Consider the following 25,581-nt stretch of genomic DNA (forward strand, 5'->3'; position numbering starts at 1 on the left):
GCCCTTAATATAGCAAATGGCAGACCAAAATTTGTTTAACTGATCCCAATTAATTGGAAAAAGACATTGAATGATTATGCATCTTAGAATTCAAGAACTTAATTAAACAACTAAAATTAAAACAAAGATTGTTATGAGGAGCCAATTTACCATAACCACATTTCGAGAATTCAAGATCCATCTCTTTTTCTTTAGCATATATTTCAAATTCATCAAGGATTCATTACTATTCAATAGTTTTCTGTTAAAGATTTTCCACTACTATTTCATATTATTTCCAATCAGAAATGATGAAAATTTCATGGGCCTGTAAGGAACACCTAAAAAACTTAAGATAGGTGCTGACTGCTAAGAAAGAATTGAAAGAGAGCATGAGAGTAATGACAGCCAACTTATCGTGCAAAAGAATACGAAGATCATCGGTGGTCAGGAATTTTCCTGCCCTCCATGAAGTCAGAAGCCCAATTCGCCCTTTCTTCAATCGAAATCCTGGTCAGGGAGCACCCAAGCCAAAGTGGAGATGGTGAAAAGATCTTCTGATCAGCCATCGCACCTTTACTTTTAAGTTCAAGAATGTAATACATAATGCTCCTATGGACATTTATAGGGAAGCATACCTTCTGCATTACTGCCAATATTATATGGTATACTGTCCCTCACTTGTACAATTACAACCCAGATTTCATGACAATAATTGCCCTTCCATACTTGCCAAGGAATGAAGCAACTCTGATAGATGCTATTCAAAAGACATGAAGGTCGATCGATCTCTACATAATACACCACCTGATTGAACACTAGTGTTGGACTTCTTGGAGGCTATTTCCACTTTGAAATATTTGAATATCCATCAATTTGGGTGGAAGTACAATAAAAAATCATGTAAGACCCTAATATAAAGGTCATTGGTCATGAAAATGAACCATATAAGTGAAAGCAAATAATAGGACGCCTGGTCAAAATTTTCCTGTAATTATATCCATGTTAAAATGCACAAATAGAATACAACTGCAAAACAGTTGTCTTCAAACTATTTCACCAGTCACCTAGTGTTCAATATACAGTTGAAATTCGCAACCTTCCATGTGTTGGGGATATCGGAGGTAATAGGCAAAAACCTCAGCTGGGGATCGAGCGTGTCGGAGTGAGAGAAAGCATCACAACCAGCTTTATTGCACGAGCTCCAATGAGAAAGAGTTTCAAGGGTAGAGAGTCTTACTTACGAATGCAGAACCATAATATGCAAGAAACAAGGAGATATGGAAAGGTATGAAGGTGGCTGACTTATTCACACACCAGAACTACTTCAGCATATTCTCTCTCTCTCTCACTCTCTCTCACGCACACAAAAAGAAAGCTGTCAACAAAAAAAGAGGCAAAGTGCACAAGAGAATAGTTGGAACACAAGTATCTCCAAGTAGACAGTAGATAAATGAGCTAGGAGAAGTGAAGTATGACATTGCATAAAAAGAATAATTTTATTTCGAATCAAAATGTACAGATCGGTGAGGTACTTTACCTTTTCTCCGTATCCAGGATCATATACAAACAGCCATCCTTTACAGAGAGAATTTACAGAGCCACGTGAGCAATCATCCCAGTCCCCAAAATCTCCGACCTCTGTGAGATAGTCCCCAAAAGCTTCTATCGATGTTTCCCCTTACATAACCCTGAATCGTGTGCCCAAAACAAACATAATGGGCAAGTGTATCTATTTACTATAATACAGCTCTTCATCCAGGAGCTATGATTATGTACAAGAATTATCAAGCACATGAACCGAAGGCATCCATCACAACAAATCTTCTACCAAATGGATCCAAAAAACCAGCATTTCTTCAGAATCTTTCTTGGGTTAGCACAAAATTTCTCAAGGGCAATAGGCTTCACACCCTATTGCACCCTTTGGAAGAACAAAAATCTCCATCGATTTTAGTTAAAAGTTCGGGGTACTGCACTCTTAACCAAGCATTCGAACTCGGATAAAGACCCGCAAATGGCTCATTTCTCATCCTTTAAAGGACTCCAACCAGTAGACCACAGTTAGGCCTGAATGGTTCTAACCATTTGTCCTCCCACATTTCTGGGGGCAGACTCCACTGTTTCAGAACCAACCCACTTCTCTGCATCAATCACCCTCAATAGTGTGGGGCAGTCCCGTGGCCCAGGACCAAACAAATTCTTCTCATACGGCTGCTCTGTATGTGCCATTACTGGGAACCGATGAGTCGGGTTTCTCTTCACCATTTGGGAGAGAGAGAGATTTGGGCTCAGCAAACATGCCAGGATGCCGGTGTTTTGGTCCAACCATCATTCTAGGCATCCGCGAATTAACTGGAAACCTATTGTTAGGCATTGGGTTATATATTGGTGGTTTAGAGATGGTGAACTCTTTAGGTATGGACTCCATGTCAACAAAGCAACCCCTACCCTTGGCATCAGCAATAAGGGCAGCCCAGTCCTCTGACTGAATCAAAGCGGCTGCATTACCCATAACCTGGGTAAAACAAAAAAAAATGCCATTAGTTACTATCAAAATAAATATTAAGACATAGCAGGGGAATCAATCAAAAGACTGACGCTAGAAAAGAGTAAAGAGATCTTCCAACATTAAGACTAAAGACACCTTTGAACTTTTTTATGATGATTTATATGCTGTTAACCGGAACCAAAATCGGTCAAATTCAAGGATTTCAAAATAAACAACAAAACTGATTGATCCGTCAGCTGAAATTTTAAAAACCAACTTTAAGCATGCAAACGTCAAATTCCAAGAGTCTCAAACCTCATGAAATGATCAGTCCAATGCCAAGTCTTTCAGAAACCATTTTTCTCTTATTTACAACATAGGAAAACGTATGTTTTTCAAAGAAGACTTTTATCATTTTGACCTTACCATAAATAAAGCATTTTTTTCCAGACACTCTCTCTCTCTCTCTCTCTCTCTCTCTCTCTCTCTCTCTCTCTCTCTCTCTCATGTATATAACATGCACACACACACCCCTCTTGAAAGAGTAGCAAAAGATTATCAAAACACGCACCCAAAGTGCTCTCCTAGCACGTGTGAGGGCGACATTCATTCGCCTTATATCAGCCACAAAACCCACACCGTGGTTGGATGCCCGGACACATGACATGATAATCACATCCCGCTCCTGGCCTTGAAATGCATCCACTGTGTTGATGTACAAGCCCTTCCCTTCTTCCGAAGCCAAAACCTCCTGAAACTCCCTTTGCAAACACTTCAACTGAAGCTTGTATGGAGTGATGATCCCCACTGTTACCTTACCGCCACCTGAAGCTTTAACAATCTTTTGGAGATGCTCATAAAGCTTCAGGGCAAATTGGGCCTCATGCACATTCTGATAAGAGGCAGACCCACCCCTGTGGGACTCTCTCCCATGCATGATATCGTAGAAATTGTAGGGCCTCAAGAGAGGATCTCTGTAATAAACTTCATCAGGTAAGTTCAGAACGCTTTCACTGTCAGTTAGGCGTCCCTGGTAGAAATATCTGCAATAACATGAATAGCCTTAGCATAGGTTTGAGAATTTGGTATAGGATGGTTACTTGCAATCTCTGGGATTAAATATTTACTATTAAGGGTTCAGCCAAGACTAATTAGGCTTCAGCAAGTTTCTTTAATACTCCTTGATTTCTCCTGTGGTGGACCTCCTATAAGTTAATCCCAGAAAACATTCTTAACTCAAGGCACAACAGAATCTCATTTTATTGGACCAATTCCCTTTCTCAATATGGTTATTCTTGGAGCTTTCTCAAATTTCAACCTAAAGTCATTTTTCTCCTATCTTACAATTATGTTCCAAAATCAAAGTTTCATCTGACATTCTGAACCCAACATCATAATAACTACACCCATCCATACAAGTCGGACCCAGAAGGCACAACTCACCTGTCAGATAGAAAGGGTGAAATGGAGGGACAAGTGCAGTCACTAGAAATGTAGCTGCAAACACTAACCACCTTTTTATCCCAATTCCTTCTGTAGCTCTAGAAGGTATTTCACATAATCTTTTAGTATGTCCTTGAACTGAGTTTTTACAGCTACTACAGTACCACTCTCCCTATGACAAGCTTGTGGATAAATTCACGGTTTCTTATCACCCATAATAAAACAAACTTGTAAGTAAAGCAGATGAAAGAAATACCTGGAAGGGAATTCACGAATCTGAGGATGCATTCGATACTGCACTGACAAAAGTATGGTTGGGCATCCTGCTTGCTGAAACCTCTCAAAAAGACTACGGCTATAGAGAAGAGTGCCCGCTGCCTGGCTGATAACAGTAGCAGGGAGCTGCTGAGGATCTCCGACAAGCACGCACCTCGCTGCACCTAATGCAAGAGGAGGGAGGACCCCAACCTCACTCGCCTGCGCTGCCTCATCAATGACCACCATATCAAACCCATGTGTTAGCCTCGAGAATAGCTTGCGCCCACTGCTAGAGAGAGTAGTGAACACAATCTCAGCTTCATTCGCAAAGCTTGCTTCAAGGCTTGCTCGAGCCTCATCAGTGTTAAAACCCCCACCTGCCCTAAACTGGCTCTCCAATATAACCAATCTTGACATTTCTACCAAAACTTTGTCTCTTCCCTCCACAACAGCCGCAAGGTTTTGTAAAAGAGAGTCCCTATTGTGGTCTCGAGCCATGAGCACCTCAGGGTCCACCCCCATGCTCCCTTGTGAACGCACAGCTGCAGCTGCAACATTCAGTTCTCTTTGGAGAGCAGCTATCTGTTGAGAGAATTGGGCCTCACGAAGCTTTAACTGGTGCATCCAGCTAATGATTTCTTCCCTACTTTTTGTTAAGAGTTGCTCAGTTCTTCTCTCTACTGACACAGCCTGCGCAGCTCGGGTTTGTGTATCAACCCCAACTCGAGCCACATCGGGCCTATAAACCTTCATTTCCCCATCAATAAACCCTCGGTCCAGGACTCGAGAAAGGAGCTCATCTGTTGCCGCATTGGATGGTGCACAAACTAGCATTCGGGGCTTGGGGCAAAGCTTGGGTAGGGTTCTTAAGAGGTTTTTGTCCATGCTTTGAAGGACCTCATCTATAGAACCAGAACACACACTTTCCGAGCTTGTTTCGGTAGGTTGTTTATAGCTTTCAGGCGCAAGTTTCTTCAGAAGAGCCGCATAATAGTGTTGGTAGTGGACAAGATGGATAACATTTAGCATACCCCACACTGTGTGGGTCTTTCCAGTACCAGGAGGCCCTTGAACCAGGGTGAAGGGCCATGGGTCTTGTCTCTTGGATGATCCAAGACTACTGGTTCCAGCGGCTGTGTGCATTGCAGCCCATTGGATAGCGGCTAACTGAGGCCCGTTGAAGGTCCGGTGGAGGTGATCCACAAAGTTTTGGGTGAAGCATTCAGGCATTGCAGGGGGTTGCTCCTCATATTTCGGGAAGTGCTCTGGACTGGGTTGCAGGATTGCATTTTGCATCTGAAAAATGGAGAATGCATATTGAAGTATTAAATTTGGAAAAATTTACCTATCGTCCATGGGTCATGTTGCCTAAGTGTATTGTACACTTGAGAACAGGATCCAAGAGTAGAGGAGAAGACCGTCGAAAGCCGATCCCATTCTCTACATCATTGTCCATCATCTCGGCAGAATGTGATGACCCCAGTGGACTATGGTCTTTCATACACCATTGGATTATAGTAAGACGGTATCGAAGAGTAGACCGTTAACAGCATACTTAAAGCCTAATAATGCATTTATCCTCCATATTTGGAAGTATTTCGCATGTGTTTGCAACTTCCAACTTACCTGATGGTTGAGCCGACGGAATGCATGCAACGCTAAATATTCCCTCTGGGTTGTTGCAAGCGTTCCAAGAACAGTTAGATACCAAGTGCCTCTCTGCTGTAAATTCTTCAAGAGGGAAGGATCCTCATCCATCTTACTGTGAATCCAACCAACAAAATTTAGGAGCAGCAGTAAAAAGGAGCCAATTACTGAGCCAAATGAGACTACAACTGTAAATACGATCCTAGAAAAGGATTAACCAAACAAAAGAAGTTAAATTAAAGAAAAAAAGAATCTATATTGGACAAGTTCATATGCCATCAATGCTGGTAGAGCCACACATGCTGACATCCAATTCCAACGGCACATTGGCCAATTCAGCCAATATAAAAAATGACCACAAAAGCAGGTTTCTGAATGTAACAGACATTCAGACATTTGTATTCAGAATAACACAGAAAAACTAGATATACAAGAATATCAAATGCATGACTAACATAGTTTCTCACCAGAGAAGAAACAGTAGAAATAAATAATAATCAAATACAATTTATATTATGTACTCAATAATTTATATTACGTACTCAAGTATCTCAAAGATATCAAGTCATATTTTACACCAAAATAAATTAATAAAAATTTTCTTATGTATTGAAGTATCTCGAAGATACCAACTCATATTTTACACCCAAATAACATAATAACTAATGGAAAATTGTTTCATGCAGGCTGGACTGCATTTCTACAATATGCAGTCCGGAGGTACAAAGCATCCAACTTAAAGATGGATGCAAATAGGTGATCCATCTAAAAACAAGTGTAACCAATGGTCCAAATGTTTTCTTAATATAATTATTGTTTCTAGTTTTAAAAAAAAAAAAATCATATTCATGATTTCCATGTTAAAGAGTATATATTTTCTAAAAATTAGGATTAAATTATATTTTAAAAATATATTTATTGCCAAGCCCGCATTTCTACAATATGCGGGCTGGCTGCATAGAAACCGTGTCTATAAATAATAGGAAGTGTATACTATGAGACTATTTCCCATTGTTACAAGGAGGTCACAATCACACCTAGACATTAGATATCAAATCAGATGACTTGGGTAGTGTCACGAAGTTTGATAATTTTCTTTTAGAAATTTGAGTCTACTCAATGACACTTACAACCACCTGATTTAAAATCTGACGGACAAAAGTGATTGTGACATCATTGTCGTAGAAGTAAATGGTCTTTATGTATACCTTCCCTAAATAATAAACAATACAAACCGCCACATAAATAATGACATCAAATAAATCAATAAATTAGAATCTCATTACCCTAAATCAAAATACATAGCAAAAACTTTACATTTCAATTATCAGGAAACTACTGTCCAGAATTGAGATTTTTTATCAAAATTGGTTATTGAAATGACATGAACCCTCTGTATAAATTTCTCTGTTTTTCAATTATTGCAATAGATAAATTTTATGTTCAATGGTCTAAAATAACCCCAACCATTCCAGACTTCAGTTGGAATACAAAATGAACAATCACCATGGGTCGTATTTCTAGACAGAGGATCAGAATCCAACAATTTGCCAAAGTTTCGATTCACCAAAAAAACAACCTATTTCAAGCAAGATCAGCATAAAAGGAAAGCTTCAGTTCACTGAACTTGCGGTAATGACATATATACCGCTGATTCAGCAGCATTAATCTGCCAATATGGTACAACACCAAAAGTCAAACTAGAGAATTAAGAAAGCCAATTGGAGCAACTATAAAAGAGAAAGCCAATTGGAACAACTATAGAAAAAGAGAAAGCCAATTGAAACTGAGCAATACCTGTTTGCATCATATTTGTCTCCAACATAGAAATGGAGTATTGCTCCTGGAGGTTCACGAGTATCCACTGGTGAAAATCTCCTAACTGTACCAGCCACCCTTCCTGCAGCCTCAGACTCCACTTCATCTTCATTTGTCCCACTGTTAACCTTGGTCCTCCTCAGTCTCACTGCTCACAGAGACAATCAATTCAAATCCAAATCTTTGATTGAAAATGAAACAGCAATGCAGAGAACAATAAGAAAAAGGATGGTTGGAAAAGGGGAACAAAGGGAAGGAAGTGCAACTCCTGACCTGTTTCAGGTTTTGATGATGACAGCACAGCAACATCACCCTCTTTAAAGGTCCACTTGCACTCATGTAATGGGAGAACAATTACATCATACCATCCTAAGTTCGACAGAGATACAAACATCAGATACGGGTGAAGTAATTCCTTTGCGCAACTCTAAATGCATTGCAATTTATTGTAAAGTTAAGATCTAGGGAGGTTTGAGGCAGGGGAATTGTTTTGGAATTTGGATGACAGGTTCACAATATAAGCTAAAACATATTACTAGTTCCACATAGATGAGTGCATAGGATGGTCTGAAGTTCAGGCCTTGGGCCTTTCTCTCAGTTAGGTTTTTGGTAAGAGTTCTGAGCTGAACCAAGAATAGTAAGTTCACATGTATCTTGGTTTGACGGTCAACATTCCTGCAAAGAGCGCAATTTTTTAATTGGCTGCTTGTCAGGTTAAATTATTATCAAGAACCATCGCCAGTATGAGGGTCTCAAACTTCTTCATGGACGAGTAATGCGCAAAGAAGTAAAAGAGATCATATTAACGGAAGGAAAATATCCATGGCAAACTTGCTGTGGGAGTCCAATAGCACTTATTAGCACAGAGCACATTCAGCCAACTGCTGCATTGTTAAGTTTGCAGATGATGAAGGCCCTCATAGAGTTCAATATTTTTAAACATTTAAGATAATGGAGACAGGGAAGAGTAACTGAGTTTTCATGGGAGTAAACAAAGAACGAAATGATGGCAGAGAGGTAAGACAGACCTTCAAAAGGTGTTCTAAAACTCAAAGTTCGATTAAGGTTCATTTTGCAATCAAAATGGGGTTACTGGGATGAAATCGATGAGGTCAAAAAAGCAGTTGCAGGTCCCCTGAGTTAGCAGACCCAACAATCTCAAAGTCAAAAGCCAAGCTCTTTAGTCAGACAAACATGGTTGTTCACCAAACACTTGATCGCGCAAGGATAATGTCTTGCCAGGATGGGCAAACTGATATATCTTGGCATGAAAATGATTGCAAGGTAATAGAGAAAATTGATAACTAGTTTACAGGATGTCTCCTTCCTCAATTTACATAAGCAAGCTAATGACTTGGTGGATGCCCTGGTTCAAAACAGGGTATCAATGGAATAACGGTATGGAAGAGCTTCACTTATTTTTTTTGAGAAAAATAAGAACTTCTCCTAATGTACGTAAACCATTCACTATGCTCGGTGAACTCCTCTACATTAGCAGTAAATATTTTTAGTATAAAAACAGAATAATATGGCCAATGATTCATATTCAATGCACAATATTAACGAGTACAAAAGAATTAAGTGCAGAAATTGCATACCTCTTTCACGTCTCTCTACATTTTTTACACGAACCATAGTATGGGCATCCCTTGGACCTGTTTCAGAAAGTTCTTCCCAAGTACTGTATAATTGAGCACGGCACTCCTCAAAAAGCAAAGGCTCGAAAACTCTAACATATTCTTCAACAGATTCAAATCGACCAGGTACACTTTGAAGCTCCGCGACCTCTGATATCATCATTACCAGTCACATGTTAAATGGTTCTATGTGAAGAAAGCATCCACAATTTCCCCAAATAGAAAACCATATGGGACTCTGACCAAAAACTACAAGAAGATCCTTAGCTAATTATATATCAAATACAAAAGTAGTAAGTCAATATCCAATCCTATGGTTCTGCCAACCATTCAATGAGTCAGAAAACATGAAAAATCAAGTAAATAGACTATATTGTGACTGTGGTTTTCTTTTATGAAAATTTCTTATCTTTGTGTTTTAAGAATTCCAACTTACCAAAGTCCAAATGAAACCATCCCAGTATGAATTCACCCCACAATCAAAAAGTACAAAAATTCAACATAAATAAATGATGACAAAGACATGTAACAAACTCTAACTGTAGCTTTCAACTTGGAATTCCTGTCTAGTTTCTTCCTGCAACCATCAGGTTGCCCATGAGCCATTTTCAATGCCGCATCAGTAGAAATGGTGTCTCCTGATACACCAGGGGAAAGGGTATCACTACCAGATGTTGCTGTCTAGTGCCAGGAGATGCCAAATCTATATGACCGCATTACAGAATATCCTCAAGGAGAGTGAAACATGGCCGATTTGTTGCCAATAAGTAGATACCATCATCTTCTTGCCTGGGTTCCGAAATTGATTCATACAGAGCGTGCTTCCTTGTGCACCACAAGTGGGTCCAAAAAGAGTCAGTTTTGACTCTCAACAAAGATAAATACCGCCCTTATTATTTATTAAATCCTTACTAAAAGTCAAGACAACATTAAAAAAAAAAATAGTACAGCAACAGACCAATTACACAGAAATGTAATATCACTTCAGCAGAAGTATTCAAATAACAGTCCCATTCATGTTTTAGGAAGACAACTTAGAACGTCACATCTAGATAAAAGGAAAATGAAATTATTCATCAAAGAAGTAAACTAAAAGCGTAAAGAGAGTAGAAAAAAGGTCACACATGTTAAATGTGACAATGGAAAAATAAATCCAGCTGCTTTTAAAAAGCTACTTTAGGTACAAGAGTAATTTGTATTTCCACCTTCATATACTTCAAAACCACATTATAAGATTCATGGAATACCCTAGCAAGCTGCTTTTCAAAAGCTATGTTCTGCGTCACTGTGGCTTATAACATGTGAAAACAACTTACAAAGAAGCTGCAGACGGGAACACCAAGATAGTTACAATTTGCACTCTTCAATCCTTCATCAATAATTTCTATCCACAAATTTTGAGATTAATTAGGATACTGAAATCCAAATATCCCTAGGTTCTCAATGGATTATTTGACCATCAAGGTCTCTGCACTGTCAAGCAGGAAGTGAGCCCTAAGAAGGTGGCCATAATTTTTTTCTGATAGTTGGCCAGTATATTTTAATGTAATAAATAGATATCTGAGCCAGTCAATCAGAAAATGGAGTAAAATCACCTAAAAGGGATTCCAGATTCAAGACTAAGATACTTTGGAAAAGCGTCTCCAAGGAGCCTCCTCTGTTTTGGCTGATACAATTTAAGTTCTTGTATGTGACTCTTTCAAAAATTATTTGGCAAAAGATATAGTACAGTGTGAAAGCCTAAGATAAGATAAGGATGAAACAAGCCTAAGTAGAAGGATAATGATAAAAGCACTGTTCCATGAAACACCGTCTTACATGACAAAAAACTATACTAGACAACTAAATAACTTGCTCAAACTTCACAGTTCATACATGTGTCTGCCGGAGATATAGTCATCACCCACTATATTACTACCAGTCAAACCCCTAGAATTGATCATTGTCAATATCAAGTAGAACTGTTCAACATATGACAATTACTTAAGTGCCAGTAAGCCCCATAGATAAATAGCAGCATATGTCAACTTGAGCAATAATTGACGACATAAAATAGAATACCCAGCAGGAAGACCTGACTGCATCCCAAGCTTACCAATCGAGAATGTAAGCAGGCAGGCTTGCAATCAATTAGGACGCAAAAATTTCCATGTTCAAGGTGCACTGAAGGACCAATGCAGCTTCCAGAAGCTGATCATGTCCTGGTAGAATATCTGAATAATGTCAAATACTGCACTGTAATCACGAATGCCTAGCATAGATTGTTCAGTAAAACCATCAGATGAGACCACTATTAGCAGCAGGCAACTCCAAGCATGCACTATCTAGCAAACTATCTAGCATATTTGCCAACAAAGAACTCAATGCCGAAATGGAGCGCGACCAAATCATCTGGTAACTTATACAAGTCAAACCATTGAGTCATGCAAGGGATAAGCCCATAATTTCATGCACTTTTAGACATTAATCAGCAAACTGAATAACCAACTATTATTTGTTATCTGGCAAGAAAGTAATAACATATATGAAGAAAATATAGTTTAACCCTATGGCATCAGTTAGGGGTTATCAGAAACTCCAGCGGCCAGCCTCATAAATAAGAGCCAGCCCATGTTTAGGGCAAGGTCATACAATATCACCATCATTGTATGGTGTTGCTCCACTATTTTTTCCCTCCAGCTTCCAATTTCTCTAAATTTGCACTCTTTTCTCGCTCAAACAAACATATTTTATAATACAGCCTTTGCACAATCATATCACAAGTACAAAGGAAAACCATTTAGTCACAATACACATAAAGTTGGGAAGACTATGGGTAAAGGAGGGACGACTATCATAGCCATGTGAATATTTATTTTGAATGTTTGTGTGAGTACCACACCTTTTGTTTTAATATGGATGAAAATTTACAAGAGGTAAATAGACCTTGTGTGATAAGACCTCACTAAAAGTATCTGTCTCTCTATATACATTAAGACCTCACTAAAAGTCCACTATCTCAATTAAGGTCAATTGGGATTTTATTTCCCATCATTCCTACATTTGTATTTCTTTCACATAACCCACTCCACACCACATGTGCTCTACCATGTGAAGCTTTAGTACCAGATCAGGAGGGGGAAAAAAAGGCAAACAAGCAAAACACTATAAAGTGGGAAGGGCCTTGGCCCTGCCTATAACTTCCTTAATTTATAACAAAACAGTAACTTCCCTATTTTATAACATAATATTTTGCAGTTTCCAATTTTTAGTTTTTGAATTTTAACAATTCCCTTTGTGACTTACCCGTGCAACATATGATTCCAAGTTGCCGAAGCCGAGGCTTATTTTACTCGGTTTCTTTCTGAGGTCAACTAAGGACATGCTTGGTGAAGTCACAAACTGACTCCGCGAGTGGGTGAACTATACCATTTCAGTCAAGATAAAATTTAAAATCCAAGCAAGGAAAGTGAAACACTATCACAAAATGCAAGGACAACTACACTACGAAGTGCTGTACAAATCATATTTAAAGTCAGTATGCATAAGGCCATACTTATCACATGTCATGCACAAGCAACATAATGAAAAACCTGAAAGAAAATAACAACTAAAAAGTTGAGGGAAATTTTGAGGATTCTAAAAGTCTAACCTGGATGGTGCCAAAATTTGTCATTAGTCACCTCTCGATGTAGACGTTCCACAGATGTATCTTGATATGATGTACTAGAAGATTGATTCTTCTTCGATGGTAAATGCTTCTTGTTTGTTACCCTTGAATCTCGAACATCCCGACCTTGATCCCAATTAAAAGGCTGTGAAGACTGTCGTGATTCCATGATGTGCTTCCATGAACTTTGTCTCGAAACATGAGGAGGAATGGGATCCAATGGTGTTTCAGAATTATTTGACAACCTCTTAGGGAACATCGCTATTTGGCCCTTTCCTGAGCTTTCATCATTTGATGCTTGATCTCCAAAGTTCTCATCACCACTCCAGTCAGTCTTCTGCTTATCATTAACTTCTGAAGCAGTATATCTCTCATTGCTCAACAAATCTGCTTGCTTCTGATCTTTTGTTATGGGTTGCCCTTGCCTATCCCCCATGCGTTCAACTGGAGCACGTGAACCACGCAGAGTCTCTTTGCCTGCACGACTAGTTAAGGGCGATGTGAGGGAATTTACCCTCTTTGGGGTTGAGGTTTTTACTGCACTAGCTTGCTTGACATCCTCTAAATTAAGAAACATTGTTTGTCGGGCTCGCTTCTTACCCAACATCGCCTCCTTCTTTTGGTCAAGAGTATGCTTCTTGCCAATAGGAGGACACTTCATTACAGGACGATCCTTTGGTAGTACCTTTGAATCTTTAGGCACTGTGGCTGTGCTGCCTGCAGGCTCCTCCAAACTATTACCAATATGTGCATCTCCTTTACTACTCTCTTCATGATTCCCACTGATGCTATTTACAACATCAAAAAGAGTGGAATCTGATCTAGAAAGGCTTTGACACTTATCATCTGATATACCACTCGTAAACCCTCCCCCCATATGGGCACTTTCATTTCCATCCCTAAGAGCAGAGATGATCTTCTTTTCAGATTTGACCTCGGAATTAGAATCTATGGAAATATCCTCAAGCCCCCCATGACCTTTAGAAAATGGATTTTCAACTTTCTGTTTTGGAATTGCCATGAATTTTGTTCCATGGCTGCTCCCTAAAGCATTTGCTACATCCCACATCACCGGGTATTCACCCTCCTCCCTTTCTGAAGTTTCTTTCTTTGGACATTTAGTGTTCTGTTTGTGAGATGTTGAAGCCACCCTTGAACGCAATCTCCGACAGTGTTTAGGAGCAACAAATGGAGTTGCATTAATTTCATCTTCTCTGCTAAATAAAGAAAATGATGGAGAGATCAAGTGTGATAAATTCTGATTCTTAGAATCACATTGAACTGGCAAAACCTGGGCACTGGACTTACTAGAAGATGGGATCAGTGATTCTCCTTGGTTATTTTCTTTATCATTCTTTGCAGTGCAGCCTTTTGGGTTATCTTTGGCAACAGTTTGGGAGTCTGAAACAGATGATGTATGAGAACCACCATGAATATCTACAATCCCCTGATTTCCTACTTGAACAAGGAGATCAGGTAAAGTTTCATAAACTTCCTCTTCTTCACCAGGGGGTTCATTTAGATCAAATAATGGTCTTCCACGGGAACCCATATTTGCGAAAATTTGATGTTAGTGAAAACTCACAGTAGCTGCAAAGAATCAAACGAAATTCTTTCTAGGTTTACAAATTGAAAAAATAAAAATAAGATGTATGCCACACCCAGGAAAAACAGAACCTTCATGATACCAAAGCCCTTTTAATCACCTGTTGACCAATTGGTCCTGTTGATGAACTTCAGGAAAACCCGTAGGAATGGGAATCTTATAGTTAGTAAAGAAAGACACTAATAACAACTAGAAAGAGGACCATGCCAAGAGACCTCTCAAAGGAGGTTGTGCTAAGTATCACAATATTTCCAAATAAGGCAACCCAGAAAAAGGTCAATAAAAGAACAATCTCCAGGAGAAAGAAGTCCAAATTCCCACAGGTAAACAAAAGAACCTGCTCAGTCAACAACTCGATTATTTATATCCTTATCGGCTGCCCCTCACACAATCACATCAGCCAATAATCATTGAATACTGCACACTGGAATTGACGCTGTGATACACTATGCAACTGTAGCACTGCAGAAGAAAATTTGGGGCTCAGCACAATAGTAGAAAGTCAAGAATAATAGATTAAGGCAGCAAATCAATGGCGTGCATGCTTTAAACCTCATATGAAAGTATGAGACAATTAAGCATCAAATATAGAAGTATGAACCCATAACTCTCTAGAGAGAGTGAGAGGAGGTTTAAAAAGAGAGAGAGAGAGAATAGGTAGTAATTTGCAATTGAAAAAAACATGCAGCATTCCTTTGTTGATTATTCAGTGAAATAATCAATCAGAAAATACAAAACATGTAGTAGGTTTATGCAGTAAAGTTCCCAGTTATAAAACACAAACACTAAAACCAAATGCAAAATCCCCATGTGGGTTAATTGGAAAATGAATGCAAAGATAAAAGATAGCCAGGACATCAAAACAAACAGCTTGTAATGGAGCTTGTACAATGTCATGGCATAGGAGTTGATTATAAAGTCGATGCGGGGTGAGATGCCTCGCACACATGGGTGCATCGATGTAGAATTCATTTTGTTTGGGGTGTGAGGATATGTTATCCAAGTGCATATAGAGACATGTGTGCAAACAGGTACCTACATGAGCTTACCTAATATATGTATATGTGAATTTGGGCATGTGCATGTCTATCTCTATGGATGTGATGAGCTTATGTGTGTATCCAATTTTGAAAAAAAACTAAAATAAAAAGGGGAACAAAGTAATGGAGGAAAACATTGTTAAAAACAGAAAAAAAAACAAATGGAATTAAAAGAAATATGTTACTCCTAGAGTACATATGAAAACTCAGAGCACGCAGTAACCACATAATAGAGGCAACAGATGAAAGACTCAAGCGAGGAACAACATGGAAATATAGTGAAAAAAGGTGCAGAGAAAACAAGTGATGTGGGTAAGAAACATACACACTTGAAAATAAAACCAAATCAGTATCCAAAGTAATGTGCACGAGAAACATTTCCATGTTGATAATCAATACTCTCAGGTACTATGTTTTTAACTATAGAACTCTAATGCGTACATCTGCATTTTTCTTTGAGGTGAGTAAACCAGGTTGTATTCAATCGACTAAACTACAAGCTAAAATAAGAAAGCCAATAGAAGACTAAATAACTGATAGAGAACAAAATATTGATAAGGAACCAAGACCTATAGAGTGAAATAAAACCAAATCCTAGACACCCAACTCCAATCACCATTGCCTGGTGAAAGCCAGCGAGAGTCAATACTGAAGCTAGAGAGCAATATATCAGACATTTCAGAGCTATCCAACTCCAAAGCAATAGCAGCATCTACATCAACCCCTCTCCTTGATTGCATTACCCAGACTAGTAAAAACTCAGAGAATTGACAGGCATGTACTCAAATAAATAAGGTAATATCTCAACCTCACAAACCAGAAAACCTGTGATCTAAAACCGAAAAGAAAAAAAAGGAAAAAAAAGATCCAATCTCACAACAGATGAACAGAAACCAAAAATCACCCTCGTTATCAAAACCCCATACCGAAACGCCCATTTGTCAATCCAGACACCAAAAAATCCCAGAGACAATACACCCTGACAGCCAAAACCCGTCTACCAAAGCTCCATTCAAAATAAAACCCTAACTTCCTCTAGTTCATCCACAAAAACCTAATTTGTTCCAATCTCCATGACAAAACCAGAATCCCTAACTCATAGAAAAGCTCCTCGCAAGAAGAATGACACAAACCTACTACCTGTCCTACCAAACATTCCATCACCATAAATACACAGGAAATAAACTAAGAAAACAAGACTACTCTTAAAACTAAACCAAAAAAATAAAAATAAAAAATAAAAAGATAAATAGCCATTTTCCATTAAAACTTACCTTATAACAAGAGAACCCGAAGCTCCACTAAAACGTTTCTCTCTCTCCATCTCTTTCTTTCTCTAAATTGAATGACCAAAGAACGAGAGTTCGAGGGGGTTTATATAGGGCTTGGCCCCGAGATTTGGCCGTAAAATAAATTCTTTGACGGGGAAACGAACATTTTCCGGCAGCCGGATCTTATTTCCCTTTGCTGGAAAACGCGCGTGCGTCAAAACACGTCAGACAATCAAGGGGGCGTCAAAGTAGGGCGTCAAGGAGGGCTTCACCTCGGTTATCTGGTGACTAACCGGGGTTAGCGGCTTTTATTAACCGGGGTTAAAATTTTCAATATTACCTTAGGTTAAAGAACACGGCTCCTACAAGACCGAGGACTCATATGTAGAAATGAGCCCTCTCCTAAAATTTTATTTTTGAGATAGATTTTTTTACTTAATTTTTTACAAAAATATATAATCTCTATGGAAATCATTAATATGTAAATAAAAAAGGAAAATTTTAGAAATGAAAATAATATTCTTATGAATAAAATATTTAGACTATTGTTTTTAATTTTTTTAAAGGACCACCTATTTGTAACCCACTTTAAGATGGATGTTTATGCCTTGGAAAAAGTTTGTATAGAGTCGAGACTCTAAACAATTAAATTAGAGTCTACCTAAAAAATTTCATTAGAAAACTTTGTTTTGATGCTCAAATATCCTCAAATTGATCATCTTGACATCAAGATGCATGGACATAAGAAAAAAATTGACTCCAAGCTTTGGAAATAATGCTTATTGTAACTAATTTTTGGGCCATCAATTTTCAAAATTCAAGTTTTCATAAATCCATTTGCTCTACGATATTTTTGAAGCTTTAAATTTTATAGTTAACAAATATATATATATGTATATATATATATTAAGGCTATCAAAAAGATTTTCAATATTAAAACCACATTTCTCAATGCTATTTGAAGATAAATAGGTGAAGGAATACGTCCCCCCAAACAATTTTTCATGGTTAAATTGGTTGAGAAATAAAGATATGAGATTAGGACCTATAGCGTAGTCATGCAGGAGCACACTGTGTATATACCAGTCGACCTACTTAGAAGATTATTTTGGTCTAAAAGATTGGTATCCATCCTACGGTCAATGCTGAGTGTGTTTTCGAAGAAATAAGCAAGATTTATCATAATAAATAAACTATTTAATATTTTATCTATTTTTTATTTTATTTCAAAAAGTTCACCAAAATACACATGACCATCATTTTGAAAAGAGGGAAATGGGTAAAATGTTAAAAATTAAAACAAATTTTTTAAAAAAAAACGTAGAATGTTAAATGGTCGATAAATCAAGTGTGTTTTGTTAAATTTTTAAAAAATATAAAAAAAATGTTGATTTTTTAACTCTAATATCTTAACATCAAAATTAAGCAGTATGTATTCAATACTAGGACAATACTTTTTGGAGAGATCATGTATAGTGGCTCCACCCTCCCAAAAGTTACATTGGAGATGAAATTCAAGTTTTGCAGGCCTATCATCTAAACCACCGTGATAACAATTTTGAAAGAAAAAAAAAAAGAAAGAGTTTTTAGCATCAAAATATATTTTTTATTTTTTGTTAATTTTAATCATTCTACATAATTTTGAAACACAAAATTTATGGATGTGGAGATGGATTAGCAATAATTTGAGTTAGATTCTACGTCTTAAATGCTTTACAAGCCATGGCCGTGCCATTTAGTTTTGGGAAAAGTTTATATAGAGCCGAGGCTCTAAACAATCAAATTTGAGCCTACTTCAAAAATTATACTAGAAGAGGTTGTTTTGATGCCGAAATATCTTCAAATTGATCATCTCAATATCAAGATGCATGGACATGAGAAAAAAATGGATCTCAAGTTTTGAAAATAGTGTATTTTGTAATGTATTTTTGGACCGTCAATTTTCAAGATTTTTGAGTTTTCATAGATATGTCGATCTACACTATTTTTTAATCTTTAAACTTTATAAATAAATATGAAAATGTATTTTAAGGCTATGACAAAGATTTTCAATATTGAGACCACATTTCTCAACACTATTTGAAGGTAGGCTCTAATTTGATTGTTTAGAGCCTAGGCTCTATACAAACCGCACCTTTTAGTTTTTGGAAAAGTATATAAAGAGACCATTCAATTTTCATAGGTTACAATTCCTCTTGTCAATCAGATTTCAAATTAAATGGTTGTAAGAGTATCATTAACTAAACTCAATGTTAAAAAAAAAATCTTTGTCAAACTTTCAAGCCATCCAATTTGACACAATCTCCTTGTAATAAAAATAAATGGTCTTATAATAAATAATCTTTTAATTTTTTTACATAAAGTTTAAATTATATATAGAGTGATCAAACTTTATTTTTGCTATTAGTTTGCAGTTTTGCATAGGTTGAAGAGGTTTATCCCAGAAGTCTGGTTCATATAAATACTCCCATCTGCCCAATAGAGTAAATGTACATAGTGTTCCCGCGGGAGCATGAACATTTTTGCTTAAACCTAAACTAAACCTTGATATCATCGAACCGTGAAATTTAACCTTCGTTAATTCAGTACATTTATTATGAATGTTCAGTAAATTCTTATTTATTATTAATTTCTTATTAATGAATATGAAATATGAATTTGAATATTTGTACAGTATTTGTATTTGTAAATATTTGTTTTGTATGTTTTGGATTTTGTAATAAATTTGTATTTTTTCTATAGAATTCTATCTTTCTATAGAATTCTATAGGAGTAGCAATAAAACTTCAAAACTCAACGGGGTTTAATGGCGTCCTATCTCTAAAATGCTTGTCTTCTATGATCAATTATCTAAAGTGACCTCTTATAATGGACGGTTGTGATCTACTAGCGTGGCGTAGCGAGGAATTAATGTACGGGCGAGATTATCCTAAGGAAACAGAACTGTTCCCATATAAAGGGGTTCGATTTGTATTGGAATCCCTAATGGACAGTTGAGATTCACTGAATTTTGTGAATATTTTAAATAAAAATTAAATGGAAGAAATTCAGCGGCCGAAATTTCGGATCTGGGTCCACACTCTAGCATTGAAAACTATAACAAAAATAAGGTGGATTTGCGAAATCTGAAATTTTCGCGCACAATTGCTCATCTCAATGACATCCACCAAAATTTTGTAATTTGGACTTTGTTTTTTTATGACTTGTGGCTATTCGAATGTAAAATTAGTTAATAGGTGACTATATAGATATTTTATAATATTATGCTATAAAGGGTTTCGGGTTTAGAGTATAGGATTTTAAATTCATTAAATCATTTCGGGTTTAGAGTATAGCATTTCAAATTCATGAAATCATTTGGAACATGAAATTTATTAGCAATTAGGAGTTGTGATAACAGGTACTATAATTCTAAAAAATCTTGTCTTTTTCTCTTTACTTCACGCCACCTATCTCTAACACATACTCTTTGTCTCCCTTCTATCTAAAATTTATCTCTACCATACCCCAGTAGCCTTTTCTCTCTATGTACCCTATGCTTTCCTAGACAAAAACAAAAAGATCCCACAAATGACCACGCATATTTCCCTACACACTAATTATGGAGGTACAATGAGTGCCCTCAGCTCCAAACAAATGATTGACATAGGCAATAACTCCCTCTAACAAATGATTTCAAAGAACAAAACAAAGGTAAATAAAACTAATATTTAAGAGACAGAAAGAGAAACAAAGAGAGGAGCATACCTTCCTGCACTTATCCATCTCTATTGCTCCTTACTTATGCAACAAACCCAACATTCTTTACTCTTTCGTTGAAAGAGTAATTGAGAGATTGAGATGGAGCTAAAACTTCATTTCTAAAACCCTAAGGACTTGTTTCTTAATCATCAATTCAAAATCCAAAAATTACTTACCCAATAATCCTCTATCTATCTCTTTTATCTAATAACTTTGCATATTGGAAATCCAAAATCGGGTAACAGTAAAACTATCTAATGAAAACATAAAATTTAACGAAACAGAACCAATATAACATAACAAAACCATAGAGTATGAAGGGAGAAACCATTACCTCAAAGAAAAACTATCTATACATATTGGAAATCCAAAGTCACACAAAAGCATGAAGAACAAATACATAATGATGAAAACACCAATTTTAGTAAAATTTAACCAATATAACATAACAAAACCATAAAGCATGAAAGGGGGAACCATTACCTCAAAAAAGTCAAATTAGGTAATATTGAAAATCCAAAAACATGATGAGCCAATATATAAGAAAACCACAAACATGACGAACCGATATATATATATATATATATATATATATATATATATATATATATATATATATATATATATATATATATATATATATATATATATATATATGAGGAAATCATAAAGCACACTTTTTTTTTTCAGATGGTAAGAATATAAAAGCAATACAATATAGTCTATTTGTCTCTCTTTAATTATGATATATTGTTGGGTGAGTGTGATCATTAAAGGCCTCATGAGTGTTTGTAATAAATATTTTGATAAAATAGAACATAAACTCAATGGGAGAGTGGTCTATCGTGGACCATTGATGTTTGTTGATACTTAACTGAGCTTGACAAGCTAGGCCAGTCGGTTGGAAAAAACATATGTTACTTGGGCATAAAAAATTATCTGATAAACGATATAATACGTAATCCCTTGATGAGGTCGGAGTATACCCGGATGAGTGAGCCGAAAGACTGTGTAACCTTTGTGCGTGATGGTGCCCTTCAGAAATAGGGGCCAAAGCCTCATCCACAAGCCATCACACAACATACATAAATGATAGTCATTTCGGAAAAGCAAATCACCTTTCAGATTGAAGCTTATACACGTGCGAGAGATACCTCTATGCACCATAGGAGCTGTGGTCGCATCTGGTCTAGGTGACTTTAGTACATCTCTAAGGGAGAACCTTAAATTCACAAACTAGGATTACGACCCCTTGACTCATCGACTAGACTTTGGTAACCCACTAATGAGCCATTGCATGGATGGTAGGGCATGGGAAACACTGGGTCGGTTTGATAAAGCAAGTATGGACCGTAGGCCACAGTTAAAGGTGGAGTGCCCCAACGTTTATTTATTTAATCTTTACACCATATAGATCATTTTCCCATGTAATGAATTTAATTATGTTTGTTTTAATGATATATGATTTTTAGAATTATTATTTAAATTTTTCTAAATATCTGGATATTTTATTTATCAAATTTAGATTTATAAAAATAGAAAAATTAATTTTATATTGATTTAAATATTCAAATTTGATTTTACGGGTTTATAAAAATCATATAATTAATTTTAATAATTTCAATATTGCTTAGGAGGCTTAATATATTAATTGGTCTACCATTGCATGTGGGTGGGGCCCATGAAGTACCACCTAAGGTGCCATACCCCACCCTAATAAATTTTTCCTTGTGTTAGTTTAAGTTTTGGCTTGAAGAGAAAGCTTTGAAGTGTTTGGAAAAGATTTTGGCTTGATGATGCTTTGAAAGGATTTTTGGAAAGCATGAGAAGGCTTGTGTATAATTTTGGTAAGCACTATATTATGAATGAAATTATTTTATTTAATTTCTATTGATGGGAAAATAGTTTACTAATAAGGGATAAATGTTCTAGCACCTTTCATGATGTTGATGATCCATCTATGAAATTGAGGGCTCAAATCTCTCACCCCACAAATCACCCAATATTAATGGTTCGTAGTCAATCTCACAAGAGGAGGCAAGCCAACAAAAACCCTAAAAAATCCTAATCTTGTTCAAGCAATATAAAAAGAGGAATGATCCCTACCCAAATCTCTACACCTTATCTCTTTCACCTAATTCTCATATCTCTCTCACATCACATACAAGGGGGCACACCCAACTTAGTTTATCTCTCTCTCATAAAAAGTTGATCTCTTTCTCATATCCCACAAAAGGGGCACGTCTCACTTAGAATATCTCTCACTCAAGAGGCCCAAAGGGGCATGCTCCATTCTCTTATCTTTGATATCTTCTCATGGTGGTTCTCTCAACTCTCGCATAATCTCTCATCTCTCATTAAGGTTTTAGGATATCTCATCTCTCATTGGGGTTTTAGACTACAGGATTGTGGTAGATATATAAACATATATCTCAAACTAAGTTGTTAAGATGATTCACCTAAGGGTTTGAGATTTGTGATAAGGGAGTTCATTGTTCCATTAGAGGGTTTGGCCAAAACTATCTTTCTCAGTTGAGATTGAAGGTTGATAGTTGATCCCGCGCCATCGGATGATGACTCGGTGTGGAGTTTATTATTATATTTAATTATATTGTATTTATATTCTGAAACATAAGAATTGAGGATATTTTTTTTGTTAAAAAAAAATTGGTTTAGTAACATCAAGGTTTTTAAGATATTTAATTTGTTAGTTTTATTTTATTTGAAGCAAGAGTTATTGTAATAAGACTACTTGTAAGTGATCTTTGCCAAAAAAAATGGGCGAAAAGAAGAAAATAAAAAAAATATATCCCCTGGTAATATCACATTTGTCTTTCTTTTATATAGAATATGGTATGTTAAGATAATGATAGAATATATTATATCCCTCTTGATTATCTATCTTAGATATATATCTATATATCTCTCTCTAATTAGGATATAGATTCTATCTCTTAGGTTTCTCTAAATGGAAAATAGTCTCTCCTTCTCTATCCCCAACTTGAATCATGAGTCCATATCTGTCTAATCAAATCTTTAACTCCTTTGAAAATAGGAGTTTCACTTTAGCTCTCACTTTCCATATCTACTCCTCCATAGTAACTAACTTAATTCTAATAATTAAGATAGAATATGGTAAGTGTCCCCTCTCTCTCTCTTAGCGCACACATATCTCTCTTTATTTAAAGTGATTGCTATCCTTATCTCTCTTCCCTTAAAATCTAGGGCACACATTATTTTTTAGAGATTGAGATTGATCTCTTTCTCTCTCTCACTTCTTTTAAAATCTATAGCATGCACGCTCTCTCTTATTTTAAGACATTGCTATATTTTTCTCTCTCTTCCATTATAATCTTTAACAAGCACTCTCTCTCGATTTTGAAGAGATTGCTATCTTTTTCTCTCTCTTACCTTAAAATCTATAACATGCATTATTCTCTCTCTTATCTTAAAATCTATAGCATGCACTATTTCCTATCTATCATCGATATCTCTCTATTTTTAAGTTCCTATCTATCATCGATCTCTCTCTATTTTGAAGAGATTCATAGCTTTTTTTCTCACTCTCTTGCACGCATTTTTTTTTGGAGATTGCTATCTTTCTCTCTCTTTCCTTAAAGGTGGGAATGTTTCCTACAACCTCTAATGAATTAGGGCCCCTTCTTATTTTTGTGACACGTGTCCACCCCTTAACTTTTGCTTAATAACGTTGTAGAGAATCTATAGATAATTAAATATGAAAGTATACTTTAATGCTATCACAAAGATTTCCAGTATTGAAACTATATTTATCCTTACTATTTGAATATCTATTTTATTTGAATTGTTTAGTGCCTCGGCTCTATACAAACCATATCCTTTAAATAAATATCACTATATTTTTTTTGTTATAATATTTAAATAATATATGTATATATTTAAAATAACATTTAAATATATTTAAATATATAATTTTTTTATTTTAATTTTAGGTCCGGGCGGGTCTAGGTCCAGTCCAGGTCCCATAATTTTGTTCGGGTCCGAGTTTGGATCCATCCGGACCCGGACATGACTCGACCTATTGCCACCGCTAGAAATCATAGATTTGGTTAGCAACAAAGAGGTTGCTTGCACCCAAGTTTCTAGATAAAGCAATGCAATGTCACATAATTTAGAGAAAGTGGGTGCCCAACTCTACTTGGTTTGTAACAACTTACAAGGTTTAAAAACACAGTTCAGTGCTTCGGATCACCCCTCCAAAATTTTGATATGGTTCAGCCAATCAATGATCCAGATTCTCAAACTGAATATTAAAAAACGATAGAAAATGAGAAAAAGAAAAAAGTGGAGGTTGTTTTGACCAGTAGAATGGGTTGGTTCCCGATATTCTACGAGAATCGGTTCCGCTTTGATGATTCTCAATCCGGATAGTGCGATTCCCATTCAAATTTGTCGATTTTTTAAAATATGTGTATCTAATAAGATTTTGATTTTTGGGATTTTTTTTTTTTTTTTGTGCATTGTGTGTGAAGGAGAAAGAATGCCATTGAATTTTTACATTCTTCTATGTGTACATGTTGAGTTTATGGGGAAAAAAAAGATAGATGCAAATTTAGCTGTGAGCACATGACCAAAGTTGAAAAGGCTATGTGGTAGCATTCAATTCCATATTATGCTTGTGAAAGTGGAATTTGAAGATGAAAATAGTGCAAAACTGATATTCATGAATACTTGAAAGAAATAAACTTCCTAAGATATTTATTTTTTCTAGATCAATGATTGCCAAGACAGAGATGATGGATTTGCAAGTTTTTTTTATGCCTATATGAAAGTTTTTACTGTACAAAATACTTTTTCATTATATTTTTTCAAAACTATAAAAGAATAATCTATATACAACTTTTAGGTAACATGAATTAACTTATCAATAAAGATAAAGATGTTAATATTTCTAAATGTTATCATAAAAACACTAAATTTCAGTAACACTTGAAAGGAAGAATATAAGTTTAATATGTTCAA

The 25,581-nt window shown here is 36.2% G+C and overlaps 1 protein-coding gene across 3 annotated transcripts; it reads right to left on the reverse strand.

Annotated features, from left to right (window-relative positions):
• Positions 1–1,459: 1,459 nt before the first annotated feature.
• On the reverse strand, positions 1,460–17,069 carry LOC18425215 (P-loop containing nucleoside triphosphate hydrolases superfamily protein). 3 transcript variants are annotated; one of them, XM_006829781.4, is made up of 9 exons: positions 16,843–17,069; positions 12,905–14,990; positions 9,235–9,423; positions 7,910–8,005; positions 7,616–7,784; positions 5,798–5,933; positions 4,170–5,467; positions 3,042–3,513; positions 1,460–2,497 (listed from the first exon to the last, which is right to left on the reverse strand). In XM_006829781.4, exons 2-9 carry the CDS (start codon positions 14,472–14,474, stop codon positions 2,186–2,188), a joined length of 4,242 nt encoding a protein of 1,413 aa, XP_006829844.3. In that variant the 5' UTR covers positions 14,475–14,990; positions 16,843–17,069; the 3' UTR covers positions 1,460–2,185. The 3 variants fall into 3 exon arrangements, with proteins under 3 accessions (XP_006829844.3, XP_088726359.1, XP_088726393.1); XM_088870233.1 differs by lacking the exons at positions 12,905–14,990; positions 16,843–17,069 and adding an exon at positions 11,369–11,474; XM_088870267.1 differs by lacking the exons at positions 12,905–14,990; positions 16,843–17,069 and adding an exon at positions 9,808–9,934.
• Positions 17,070–25,581: the final 8,512 nt, after the last annotated feature.

Source organism: Amborella trichopoda, chromosome 1 (genome assembly GCF_054954075.1).
Source record: "Amborella trichopoda isolate Santa Cruz 75 chromosome 1, AtrichopodaSantaCruz75HAP2 v2.0, whole genome shotgun sequence".
Taxonomy (NCBI): Eukaryota; Viridiplantae; Streptophyta; class Magnoliopsida; order Amborellales; family Amborellaceae; genus Amborella; species Amborella trichopoda.

What these genes read in the sequence shown, in the direction of transcription:
- LOC18425215 (XM_006829781.4), bottom strand. Translation starts at nt 14,474, where the DNA reads ATGGGTTCCCGTGGAAGACCATTATTTGATCTAAATGAACCCCCTGGT. An exon ending in CAAATTTTGGCACCATCCAG is followed by an intron (nt 9,424 to 12,904) that starts GTTAGACTTTTA and finishes TGATGATATCAG; the next exon opens with AGGTCGCGGAGCTTCAAAGT. An exon ending in ATTCGTGAATTCCCTTCCAG is followed by an intron (nt 3,514 to 4,169) that starts GTATTTCTTTCA and finishes ATGTTATTGCAG; the next exon opens with ATATTTCTACCAGGGACGCC.